This window comes from Sardina pilchardus, chromosome 15 (genome assembly GCF_963854185.1).
Source record: "Sardina pilchardus chromosome 15, fSarPil1.1, whole genome shotgun sequence".
In the NCBI taxonomy this organism is placed as follows: Eukaryota; Metazoa; Chordata; class Actinopteri; order Clupeiformes; family Clupeidae; genus Sardina; species Sardina pilchardus.
Genome location: NC_085008.1, coordinates 19,794,415 through 19,806,914, shown reverse-complemented (window position 1 = coordinate 19,806,914; position 12,500 = coordinate 19,794,415). Strand labels below are relative to the sequence as shown.

Below are 12,500 nucleotides of genomic sequence, written 5' to 3'. Positions count from 1 at the left end.
ATCTCAGACGCGCCAAGTTGCACGTCACAAGAATCTATTTTTACCTTGAGCAAACACGTAGACAGGCAGCTAAGCTAGCAAGTTTTCCATCGCAGAAGTCTTCGCCGCCGTCGGGACCATACCGTAGTGGAGTTCTTCGTTTGTTGTGGTATGGAGTGAAGATGGCTCCTTTTCCCGACGAAGTGGACGTTTTCACAGGCCCACACTGGCGTATGAAACAGTTGGTGGGTCTGTATTGCGAAAAGGTATGGATTGCATTGCTTAGCATCAAAATATGCGCAAGGCTTAAGAAAACGAATGCCAAATAATTGTTGTCTAACGTTAGCTACCCGTTCACGCCATCAGGAAACTCGCTTATGTTAGCTAACTTAAACTAGCATTATGATGATGGGTGTAATGTTAAAGGTGGGACGCCGTTTGTCAAATAACCAAGTTATCAATTTAGGTTTACTGGCCATTTGTATGTATTGCCTGACAAATTATGGCTTTCACAGTCTGTAGCTTCTAACGTTACTATTGTAATTGAACCCTAATGTAAACATGCGTACGTTAGCTAACAACCAAGCTAACCAACAGCCAAATGGCTAGTCAGGAAAGTGAAGATGACATAAGCCAAACAAATCGTTACGAATATAGTCAAGATTGAATTGGTGGGTTCTTGGTGGTGGTAACGTTACTATCTTAATTTAGAAGTTTGGACTTGTGTACAGCTTAGCCACCTAACGTGATGAGGCTATCACAGTTACCTAATTCAGCGACCTAACCTGAAATGTCAGTCGATAGCAACAGCCTGCTAGCCAGCCTGAACACTGCAGTCACCATTCAAATGGTTGCGCAAATAGCTTGTTAGGTAAATTGTGAATTTACATTTTTGCTTTGCTACAGTGGTTAGTCTACTGTCTTGTTTTTAAAGCACTCTCGTATTTGTTTGCTTATGAGTACGTCTGGTGGGTATTTTGTAAGCAACAACTTGCAGATGGACACGTTAGCCACGTCCATTAAGTTATCTAACGTTAGATGGGATAACTTTTAAGTACTAACTTGAAGCAAGTGGAAGACATTCAAATAGTTGAATGCAATGAATAGTTGGTCTTTCATTGGATGAAAGATCGTAATGCATACACTGCATGTGTCAGTTATTTGACTACCTTAACGTCGAGGCAATGTAAACATGTAGTTTGTTGTTAAAGCAAGCTAACCATTTTTGCTCAGTCTGTCAGGTGGCTTCTTATGAGTTCCATTTGAGTCAGCTGTTTAGGTTAACCGTCTCATCTGAAAAGGACCTTTGATCGTGAATTTGGTGCATGCACGCCTAGTTACGTTTTACCAACAATACACGTTTTGTGTGCCCAGTTAATTGACGTGATGGGCAACAGACTGAGTTTATTCCTCGTGAACGTCCCTCTAACGTTAAACCTAAGTGTGTTAAGTATATTACACTAAAAATAAAAGTTAGGGTGGCTTGGTGTTGACACCTAAAGTAAGAATCTAACATTTCCTCTGTTGCAGCTCTCGAAAACCAACTTCTCCAACAACAATGATTTCAGATCGTTTCTGCAGTCACTCTGTGCTACCTTCAAAGAGTTCAAGATGCACGAACAGATCGAGAACGAGTACATCATTGGACTGCTGCAGCAACGCAGCCACACAGTCTACGATGTGCACTCGGACAACAAGCTTTCCGAGATGTTGTCGCTCTTTGAGAAAGGACTCAAGAGTGTCAAGGTGAGTCTTTGCCATTCGAATCATGCTGCTGGTATTATGTTTTCAGGCCCAATCTTATCAGAGCACCTTACTGAGTTATTTTGGCAGTAACATTTCTCACATGATGTTTGTTGGCTGGGTTTGAGAGCAGCACAGTTTGCTGGTAGTGCCAGTCTTTCTGTTATGCAACTGTCTAAAGAAGACAGGGTGTGTCAGTGAGTGTTTATATTTTCTTCCCATATTTTTAGTGGGTTGGTTTGCATAAAAAGGAGAACCATTTGTCTAATGAATGTTGTCTTATGTATAAAGTAAGAGTTTAACATTTGTTTACGAGTTTTCATTTTATTGTGGTCCACCAAAGTCATCGGGGAAGGGCAAGACATTGGTGGTAGTTCGCTTTTAATGTTTCACTTCACCTCTATTTCTACACTTCTATTTCATGGGACTGTCACCATGACTAAGCGAAATCAAGCCTGCAGCCAGTCTGTGTCAATCCAGTTTAATCCGTGCACTTGGCACCTTTTTTTCCCACAAGATCGTTGAGGGTTCTGTGATGTTTATGATCCGGGAGTGTAATAAAGGTTACATTATTTTCTAGGGGTTCCCAAAATTCTAGTGGCATCATGGGTTTCACAGTTTTTGTTCATAACCAGTATTATGGTGGCCGTATCTAAGAATTCAAGATATGTGAACGTTAAGATGCATTTATGGCTGTATGGTGACTGTGTTGTGCTTCACCATGATACCATGTCATGATATGCAAAGGATGAATTAGTAGGCTATACATGTAATCCTTTGGAATTTTATCACATTGGTCAGATATAGGGATGTACTGTGTGTAGGAGTCTTCAATCTTAATATTTTGTCTTGCCATTGCAATTTTTATGTTGTTGAGTTATCTAAAAGCATCTGAACATTGCAATTGTGGGAATTGCCACCCCCCTTCCAGCGGGGTAATTTCCCAACTTGTGGTTGGCCAAGCCAAACTCGGCACATCCTGTGAGTCTCTGTTTTGAAACAGGAAGGCAGAAATAACTTCAACATGAATAAGCAGCTTTATTAAATTGTTTTCAGTTTATTTTTGTTTAAATCTTCTGCTAGCAACTTGAATGCGCACAGGAAGCCAGTCAGAAACTCACATGTTTGTTTTTGAGGCAGTTTGGGCTCCAAATTAGGTTTGTAGAAAGGCGTTGCTATGGCCTGCATGGCAGAGTTCAAATAGAATTCAGTGTGGTGGTGGTGTCTAACCTGCCCGCCTAAGTCGGAGCTCTCTAGTTTGTTTCCTATTAAGGTTTTGAACTGACTGCAACATTTGCAGGGCACCACCTCTGAGCATACACACAACAGATGCATGCAGCTTCCAGTTGTTGTTTCAACATTGAACATGTGGAAGCTTGGACATCGGAACAAAAGGCACTTGTCTGAGAAGAAGTGTCTTTCGTAGTTGCATAATGGGCACACTGAATCAGCAAAATGTGTCGACAAGATTTATTGTGTATGATCGATGGTGTGTTTGTTCCCCCAGAGCGAGTACGAGCAGCTGAACTATGCCCGACAGCTGAAGGAGAGACTGGAGGCTTTCACTCAGGACTTCCTTCCCCACATGAAGGAGGAGGAGGAGGTATGACAAATTGTTTGTCACTGAAACCTGGGGACATTTAGCCTAATAGATTGGATGTCTTTTTTTGAAAATGGTCATTTATAATTGTATGGATGTGAAAGGGAAATGGAGCTGAAGATCATGGAGTTCCCATCTTGCCTGAATTATAGTCACACATTGGTTTAAAACACTCCAAATTTCTGTGTGAGCTATTACTTTTTCCATGTGAGTGTGAAATCTGATTCAAGCACACACACACTCACACGTGTGAACAGCGTTGAGAGTCTCGTGTAGTGTCCATATATATTATCAAGCAATGCCAGTTTGAGTTATAGCTGTGCTGACGTGGTCACTTCCCTGCCTGCTCCTGTAGGTGTTCCAGCCCATGTTGATGGAATACTTTACCTATGAGGAGCTGAAGGACATCAAGAAGCAGGTGATTGCCCAGCACTGTCGCCAGCAGCGCTGGGATTGTGCGGCCGAGGTGCTCAAAGGCTTCAGCCTGCTCAACCAAGCCGAGGAGCTGCACAAGGCCTTCAAGTACTTGGACCACGAGAAGACGGATGATGGTGAGTTGGGCTTTCTGTTGCTTAAATGAGTTACTCAATAACTCACCGAGTGAAACTAATATTTAGGCAAGGCAAGTTTATATTGAAGCAGATATTATACTCCAAGGCAATTAATGTTTACATAAGTGGAAAGATAACAGTGTAGTTAAAAATAAGTACACAGAAGAAGGTTGAGTGTGTAAAACAGAAGAATGTTATTCATTACATAAATTGCTCTAGAATATACTGCCCATAACCAGTTTGATAGGGGATAGCATGGGTACATGGCATCATGCTGATTAAGAAAATTAAAATGTTTCTTAAAAAAAACTTCCTCTTTGGATGTGTTATGCAAATGAGAATATTTCCCTGAAGTGCTCTAGCATCATCTCTGACCGTCAGGGAGCTTTGAACTGGTGTTGAAACGGCTTGTGAAATGTCCTTCTTGCCCCATGAAGAGTGAGTTTGCTTTCACAGCTGTACATAGCCTCACAGCTGACTATGTGTGTTCTCTCTCGTCCACCTGGCTGGGCAGAGTTGGAGAAGGGGTCCGGATCGGCCCACATCTCCCAGCTTCCCGTGGAGGTTCTGCTAAAGCTGTTTAGATACCTCGGCCCAGAAGACCTGTGTCGCTGCGGGCAGGTTTGCACCACCTGGTCAAGTGTTGCCAAAACTGGCTCCCTCTGGAGGCACTTGTACCCAGTCCGCTGGGCGAGAGGTAAGGAGAGTCGCCTGCTTTTTTATAGTAATACATATTTAATATTTAGTCATTTTTAGTCATATATAAACTACAGTATGTGCTTACATTTGACTGAAATGGGTGAATACAAACTGTTTACTGAATGTACGGTGTTAGCCCTGGGACACACTGTGTTGTGTGTGTGGGTGTGTACATGATGGCTGCATTGAGCTACTATGGCTCAACAAACAAGTTTAACTAGACTAGTAAATGCAAAATAGAACAGAAGCTTGCATACAATTAGTACCTGTAACTTAACCTCAGAGATGTGTGTGCCTGCTTTAACTCGTGCCTATGTCATGGCTAGGACAAATGTCCATATCTCCAGCCCAAATGTCCATCTCGATACAGGGTCCCCCAAGGCTCGGTGCTGGGGCCACTTCTCTTTGCCATATCCTTGCTGGGCTCGATTATCTGCTCACATGGCTTGTTATATCACTGATGCCCAACTCTTATCTGTCATTCCTGCCTGACGACCCAACGGTCTTGGTGCGGATCTCTGATTGTCTCTGACATTTCCCCAGGGATGAAGAGTCACCACCTCCAACTAAACCTCTAAAAGACTGAACTGCTGATCCTCCCTGCCAAACAAAAAGCTTGAACGTTGATCCAGATTTTATAAGTCGCTTTGGATAAAAGTGTCTGCTAAATTAATAAATGTAAATGTAACTACACGCATTGGCCAAAATGAAAATCAGCAGGGAAAGTAGATGCCATGCAACACACCCAGTGTGTCTAAGGGCTTGCTATGTTTTTTTTGTCCTAATTACTTTTTTCCCTTGAGCTACTTTTACTTTGAAGTAAATAAGCCCAAATTCCGAGCCTTATTTAGAAATGTTAGTCAGTGTTGCATTGTGCTCACATAATAAATTGAGAGTTTCCTCCCCTCTGAGCTGGGCTTTGCTTGGGCCCGTATTGGATCCATGTTACTCATCTGTGCAGCTGGCCAGCCTAAACTTGTGTCCCAGCTATTTTTATCCAGACGGCTAAGTTCTCACTGCACTCACACACCCACGTACCGCGTACCTAACGGCATGTCTCCTAGGCGACTACTACCACGGCCCCCCCGGCGAGCAGGATCAGGATCCCGATGAGGAGTGGGTGAAGAACCTTAAAGACGAGGGCCGCGCTTATCAGGAGTTTGATGAAGATGCAGACGTGGACGAGTCTGGTGAGTCCTCAGCTGTGTTTTTTACTAGTCTGTTATTTTGGCAATATCAAAGCACCCTGGTTATGTAACCAGTGCCTAGCATATTAAGTCATGGCTGGGATGGCTTTCAGTTGGATTCCTACTAGAGGAACAATTGGCTACCATCTCACAGTGGAGATAGTGATGTTGCTGTGTGTTATCCATGCAGAAGAGGCCTCAGAGGAGAGTCCAGCTATTAATGCAGTCCAGCGAGAGAAGAAGCTGTTGAATGGGATGATTCAGAACCTTCTGCCCATCGTGGGGCCTTCCGTCAGGTCCATCGTCCTGGCATACAGCTTTGCCGTCTCCAGTAAAATGGTATGTAGACCATTTTGTTGCCTTCAGAGCACTGATTCAGCACTGATTCAGTCAGGGCTTCAATCCAGAATAATCTTGGATTCTGTTTAGCTCTAGTTTACATGATAGACTTAGCTAAATTAAGTTCAAATTAAGTTGATGTTGAAGGCCACAGCACAATAAATACCTCCTCTGGTTGCAAATAGGGGCGGGAGTCACATTTCACTTTAAGGTTAATTTTATAGAGATATTTCACCATTCGCTGCCTTCAGCCAGTAAGTCCACCATCCAGACTCTGCACCAGTGATCAAGCTATTGATTTATTAAAATATTTAAATCAATATCAAATATCAAATATCGATGTCTATTAATAGTGTCTGGTTTTCGTTCATGAACCGGTTCAAAGCCTTGGTTTCAATTCCATTACGTCCATTCAGTTTCCACACCGCAGTTCCATTAGGATTTTTGTATACTGTATGCTGAATTAATACTTTCTCAATTCTCACAGGTTCGCCAGATCCTCACCCTTTGCCCCCAACTCACCTACCTGGACCTAACCCAGACTGATGTCACCGACTCTGCATTCGACAGGTAATTCTTCTTCTGTTCTCGTTAATATCTTGCTCACTGCAAGGAACATGTTGGATGGATGTTATTGGATGTGCTGTTAAATGTAAACGATTACTTCTGATATCTGGTTTAATTTCTGTGTTCTGGCCCTATTTCTGCTGTCTCCAGTTGGGCTTCTCTGGGTGCATGCAGCTCTCTGGAACACCTGGACCTGTCTGGCTGTGAGAAGATCACAGACCACACCCTGAAGAGGCTTTCCCTGGGCCTGGGCGACCTGACCTCCTGCTCCCTTCCCATCAGGAGTCCCGATCGCAAGGCCAAGCTGCTGGCCGGTCTCCCCTCTCCCATCAAGCTCCAGCACGAGGTCCCCCCCGACTGCTCCAACGGCAGGGGCAGGCAGGCGCTCATCTTCAAGAGGAGACCTGGCGGCCGAGGCAACGGCTTCGGACCGGCGCACGTGTGGGTGCTGGATCCGTCCGAGCTGGTCGACATCGAGGACGCGGCCGAGTGGAGCCGGCGCGGGGGCGGCAGCGGCGACCCGGCGTTGGAGGGCCCCACCAGGCCCCCGGAGATGCAGGTCGTCGGGGAGCAGTGCTGCTGCAGGAGGAGCCGAAAGCGAGGCTTCAGAACTGGTAAAGGCAGCAGCAGTGGCTCCCCCTACTGGCAGCAGCAGCAGCCGCTGCAGCATGCATCCTACAGAGATGCACAATGTGGCCACTCCACATGCTGTGGCGGAGACACCGCCCTAAGGACTTCTAAAGGGGCCCAGTGCAGTCCTCCGGCCACAGGGGGCAGCGCTGGGTTTCGGACTAAGTGCCCTGCAGAGGGCCAAACTTGCCCCGGGCGTGGCAAACAGACTGACAAATCAGACACCTTCCGCTTTCTCAGGTTCCTCAGTCTGTCCGGGTGCTATCAGATCACAGACCTGGGCTTGAGGTAATGTACCTTTTACACTTGTGTTACGGTTCAGTTGTTTTTCGTTTTTCAAAGCAGCCATATAGAATTTGTGTCTTAAGCAGAGTTGTCATAGTCTGCTTATTATAAGCGACTTGGGCTTGTTTTTTGTGAAGTTGCAGTTTTAGAGGTGTTTGTTTTTATGCAGTCGCTTCTTTTGGGCTTGCATCGTGTTTGTTGTTTCTGCGTAGAATCCACACAGCACCCACACATACAGTCCACAGAGGGCATTTTGAACCTATGCCCCTTGTGTCAACTGTACGCTGTAACTGGAGGCTCTTCTAACATGACCCACCACAGAATTGTAATTGGGTTTGGGGAGTGGATGCCATCTTTTTGGTTTTGGGTCGCTTCTTTAGGGCTTATTTTCAGAGACCTGCTGCTTATTTTTTGTCACATCTTAGGCTTGCGTGCGCAATACTGAAAAGATATTCAAAACAATCCAGCAAAAAAGCTCACATTTGATGTTACAGGCTATGTGGCGATGTTGAACATATGTAGCACTGTTTATTTTGACGTTTGTTATTTGCAAGTCAGTGTGTGCATCTGTCCTTCTGAGAAAGCCATCAAAATGAACTGGAAATAGTGGCTATTGTTTGTTGAAGCAGTCACATGCTTTTAAATGGGTTTCTTTTCATTTCAACTGAATTCTACATATCAACATCTAGTGCTGTAGTCTCCCTTGGGACCAGTTATAGTTTTGATGAATTGTCAAGTAGGAATTGGAATCTCTTTACGGTAGACGATCATGTCAACTTGATTCTATCAGTGATCTCTAGCCTGGCTATCACCAAACCAAGCTCAATCTTTTGAGATTGAAACTTAGTCTGGGGAGTCTGCGCTATAATTCTACTGCACAAGAAGAGTCGTGATCAATGGGCATAGTTCCAATGACTGTACGCTTGGATAATTCTTCAACCAATCAGACTAATGATTCGAATGCGCCTGGTGGATAAGCCAGTTTGTGATTGGTTCCAGCAAAAGTGGAGAGAGAAATGTGCAGGTTTCAGAGAGATAAATGTGCAGGTTTCCAGTTTGAGCTGCAGGGTAAAATCAAATCGCTGGCAGATCAGGCTGGTCTACCCAGTCTAAGGGATCTCTGCATGGCAATGCCTTTTTACTTCCAGGCTTTTGATACAATGTTTCCTTTGAGAGCATACATATTATGGGCCTCTTACACAGTGCCTTACTACTTCAACTTCCGCTGTAAACAAATCAGTTAAAAATACAGTACTTTGTCCGCATGTCAGAAATCTGACAAACATCAAATCAGATTTGGCGAGGTTTAGGTTCAAAGATGTGAAAATAGTTGTAGAAAGTCACTCTTCTACAGCACGATCTACGGGGAGGACAGGAACGGAAATAGTCTTGACCATTAACCTCACTTCAACAAAGCTGGAGATTTGGAAATTGTGAAATGGGCTAATTTCCCTGAAATGTCTCAATCTTTCTGTTGACAAAACCTTGGAAACAGAAACATGGATTTATTGGTGGGTGAATGGAAGGGGATATTGGCTGAAAATGCCAAAAAAAATCCACTCTTTAATACTGCCAAAACAGCATTGTCATTATTTCACATTCTGAGCTTTGCTGCCCAACAGATGATCATCACTGACTTAAGTATAGATTTATGAGTGTGTTATCTGCATAATGCAAAATACAAAATGACTTAGAACTCATTAACCTCATTTAAATGGATTATTTAGTTATTCATTGCCAGCCTTGTTCATTTCAACTTATTATAGAAGCTTGCAATAGTTTATGTGTTAATAGAGGTATGCTATGTACCTGGGTGATCAGGATACCAGTTTGGAAATGTGAGGAGAGGTGAGAGGTCTTTTTTTTCCCCAAAAAAGAGAAAGTTGGGCAAGGAAACATTGGTAATGCAGGGATGTTCCTCAGACTGCTTGCTCTGCTGCTTAAATATGTAATTGATCTGCTCTGAACATGCTATAAACATTTGGCATGCTTAAAACGTTATACCTGTAGCTGACTGTGTGTGTGTGTGTGTGTGTGTGTGTGTGTGTGTGTGTGTGTGTGTGTGTGTTGCCACCAGGGCTCTGTCTCAGCGTGGAGGCCTCCCGGTCCTGGAACACCTGAACCTGTCGGGCTGCCTCTTCATCACTGAGGTGGGACTGCAAGAGCTGGTGTCGGCCTGTCCAGCACTCAACGACGAACACTTCTACTACTGTGACAACATCAACGGTAACTCATCACGCACACACACACACACACACACAGACAGACTTATACACACCTACTCACACACCACATGTTCCGCTCTGCAGGGTGGTCATGCAGGTCCAAATTTGTGTCTGGCCTGAATGAGTGTGCTGAAAACGATATCACTATTATTCACCAATTTTGGCTTAGAGGCCATAGAAGATTGATGTACACAGAACATTATAAAAAATAAAGCATACATGAGACTTTGGTGCTGTAAAGCTTTTGTAGAGCATCAAAACATGCTCTATAAGAAGTGTGTACATAAGGACTCGTCACGCAGGCTTCATTTTAATCTGCCACTGCCAGATTTGCTAGTATGAACCAGTTGTGTGACTCAGGGGTATTCGGATTCCCGGTGAAATTTCAGGATGAACCTAAAATCCACTATAACCTCTTCAAGTGAACTTAGTGTGACCTTCTCTAAACTTTTGAATGTGCGTGTTCAACAGTTACAAGTTTCAGTGCTTTCTGTAAATGTCACCTGAAAGCCAGATATTCCTTACTTTTTTTGAGTAGTGTATGTACAGTGATCAAAATTGCCAAGTGTTACTATTTGAGGTTATTTTAGAAATATCACATACACACATTCTTGCAATAAGAATAGTTACAAACTATTAGAAGTAGAGCAGCACTTACTGTTTAGTCTACCTGATCGCAGTAATTTCCTCTTGCAGTCTTGGATTTGGAAATGATCCTCTTTCGTGTATGCTGTGCTCAACGCCTAAGTGATTGCATCATTCTGATCCAAATGGTCACTAAAATAAATTATGTTTTGCTAGTTTATCCCATTTGGGAAAATTGCAATTTGCACGGTATATTTTAAATGTTACTTTGTGGGTTGGTAACGGTGAGTCATTGAATCAGACCATGTGTTGTTTTGAAATGGCTGTTAGAAGTAGCTGGTATTGTCTAACTTTGCCCTTAATTGCCAGCATGCTCATTTGTAGAGTTCCTGTCAGTGAAAGGTAAGTTAATGGAAATTATTTACATTGAACTCTGTACACATGCCTGTGCATTCTTATAGTTACTCTGTGACATCTGACATAGACACTTTAAGGTCATGTTTAAGGTAAAGTAGTGACTTGAGTGACCTAATGCTTTCATTTCTAGAACTCTGTTACATGCAGATGCACATTCCACACAAGATGAAGTTGTAGCTTCAAAGGAGGACTCTTTCTGTCCTCTCTACATGGTGTCAGAATGTTTTATTTTTTTTTTTTTCTTCTTCTTTTTTTTTATTGTGGTGGTTGTTGTTGTAGAACACGCATTGAACTTAAGAGGTCAGCCGTGTGCAATTTGTTCCTGTTGAGAAAGGGGCCTTTTTATGTCTCTTTGGCGCCCCCTAACGGCTGTGTGTTGCCACATCTCTCTGCAGGTCCCCACGCGGACACGGCCAGCGGCTGCCAGAACCTGCAGTGTGGCTTCAGGGCTTGTTGCCGCTCTGGAGAGTAGAGTCTGCGCCCTCTTCCTCTCTCCCCCCCGTGTGTGTGTGTGCTCTCCCGTAGATCACTCTCGCACCCCTTCTACTTGTACGTGCACTTTAATCCAAGGAACACCAATCGGCTGTGCTCCCTTTCTTTGAAGAAAATGGTTTTCCCAATCTGCTAAAAATTCCTGATATGGCATTTCCACTTGTATCTCTTGAGAAGTTTCCTTTCTAAGCGGAGGGAGGGAGTATCTGTATGTACAGATCGTTTGTAAGATATTGAAGGTGTAATAACCGGCTCCCTCTGTTCTCGTTAATGGTGGGGATGAGATAGTGATATCATCCTATAGTTTGGGGCCTTTCTGTTTAAAAGTAACTCATCACTTAACACCACTGAGTTCTGTTTTGTCCTTTAGGGATCCTTTCCATCTCTTTTTTTTGTAGTCCTACGTTCACTTATTAACTCACAGCGTAGCTTGTATTTTCTCAGAGTTCATAGATGAGTATGCAGTAGGTGACCATTTAATACCTTCCGTCATCTGTCACACAGATAGTCAACACCCTACTGAGATGCGATTGTGAAGCCCCCTATTAGATACACACAAACCATTCCCCTTCAGCTCAATATACTGTAGGTTACACTGGGATAGATGGGACATCAAGGAATTTGTGCTGTCTTAACAAATAGGGTAGTAGTCTAAATTCTGCCATCAAGTAATTTCAAATTACCAGCACGCCCATTGGTGTGCTTTAATGTCATAGGCTCAGTTGTTGGAGTCAACCTAATTGTTTTCCTCACTCCATTATCTGGTTTTGGATGATCTAATCATCCAATCATTTGTACATTTTGAATGATTAAATTGCACATCTGGCTCTAAAGCAGTGTGTTGATTTCAACTGAATTGGGCAGCATTCAAAATTGGAATGTGTGATTTAACAAAAGTTGATTTCCTGTTTCAGGGCAAGTAAATGTAATCATTTGTGAAGCACCATTCATGGGTTCAGAATTGGAAATACCTAACATAAGCCTATCACTCAGCTTATGCATGGAGAAAAACCTGTTAATAAACCATTTTAAAGCTGAACAACATAATGTCTTGGTTGACTTTGTGACAATGAAGATGATCTACATACAGATTTCATATTAGTATATTTTCTGTACATAACTGATTATATGTTATTAGACATACTGTATGTAATGGTACATAAAGAACATATACTGACCTAAAATGGAATTTAAAAAATAC

General features: G+C 43.1%; 1 protein-coding gene across 1 annotated transcript; it reads left to right on the top strand.

The window, feature by feature from the left end:
* The first annotated feature begins 57 nt into the window (after window positions 1–57).
* Window positions 58–12,356, top strand: fbxl5 (F-box and leucine-rich repeat protein 5). The gene is made up of 11 exons (XM_062556217.1): window positions 58–245; window positions 1,510–1,725; window positions 3,230–3,325; window positions 3,678–3,873; window positions 4,388–4,570; window positions 5,637–5,762; window positions 5,950–6,098; window positions 6,586–6,668; window positions 6,816–7,583; window positions 9,658–9,806; window positions 11,203–12,356. The coding sequence occupies exons 1-11, from the start codon at window positions 162–164 to the stop codon at window positions 11,277–11,279; spliced, it is 2,127 nt and encodes a 708-aa protein (XP_062412201.1). The 5' UTR covers window positions 58–161; the 3' UTR covers window positions 11,280–12,356.
* The last annotated feature ends 144 nt before the right edge of the window (window positions 12,357–12,500 follow it).

Bases quoted from the DNA above. Each gene is read 5' to 3' on its own strand.
- fbxl5 (XM_062556217.1), top strand. From the start codon at position 162: ATGGCTCCTTTTCCCGACGAAGTGGACGTTTTCACAGGCCCACACTGG. The intron at 246-1,509 runs GTATGGATTGCA...CCTCTGTTGCAG, and splicing joins TGGGTCTGTATTGCGAAAAG to CTCTCGAAAACCAACTTCTC. The intron at 3,326-3,677 runs GTATGACAAATT...CTGCTCCTGTAG, and splicing joins ACATGAAGGAGGAGGAGGAG to GTGTTCCAGCCCATGTTGAT.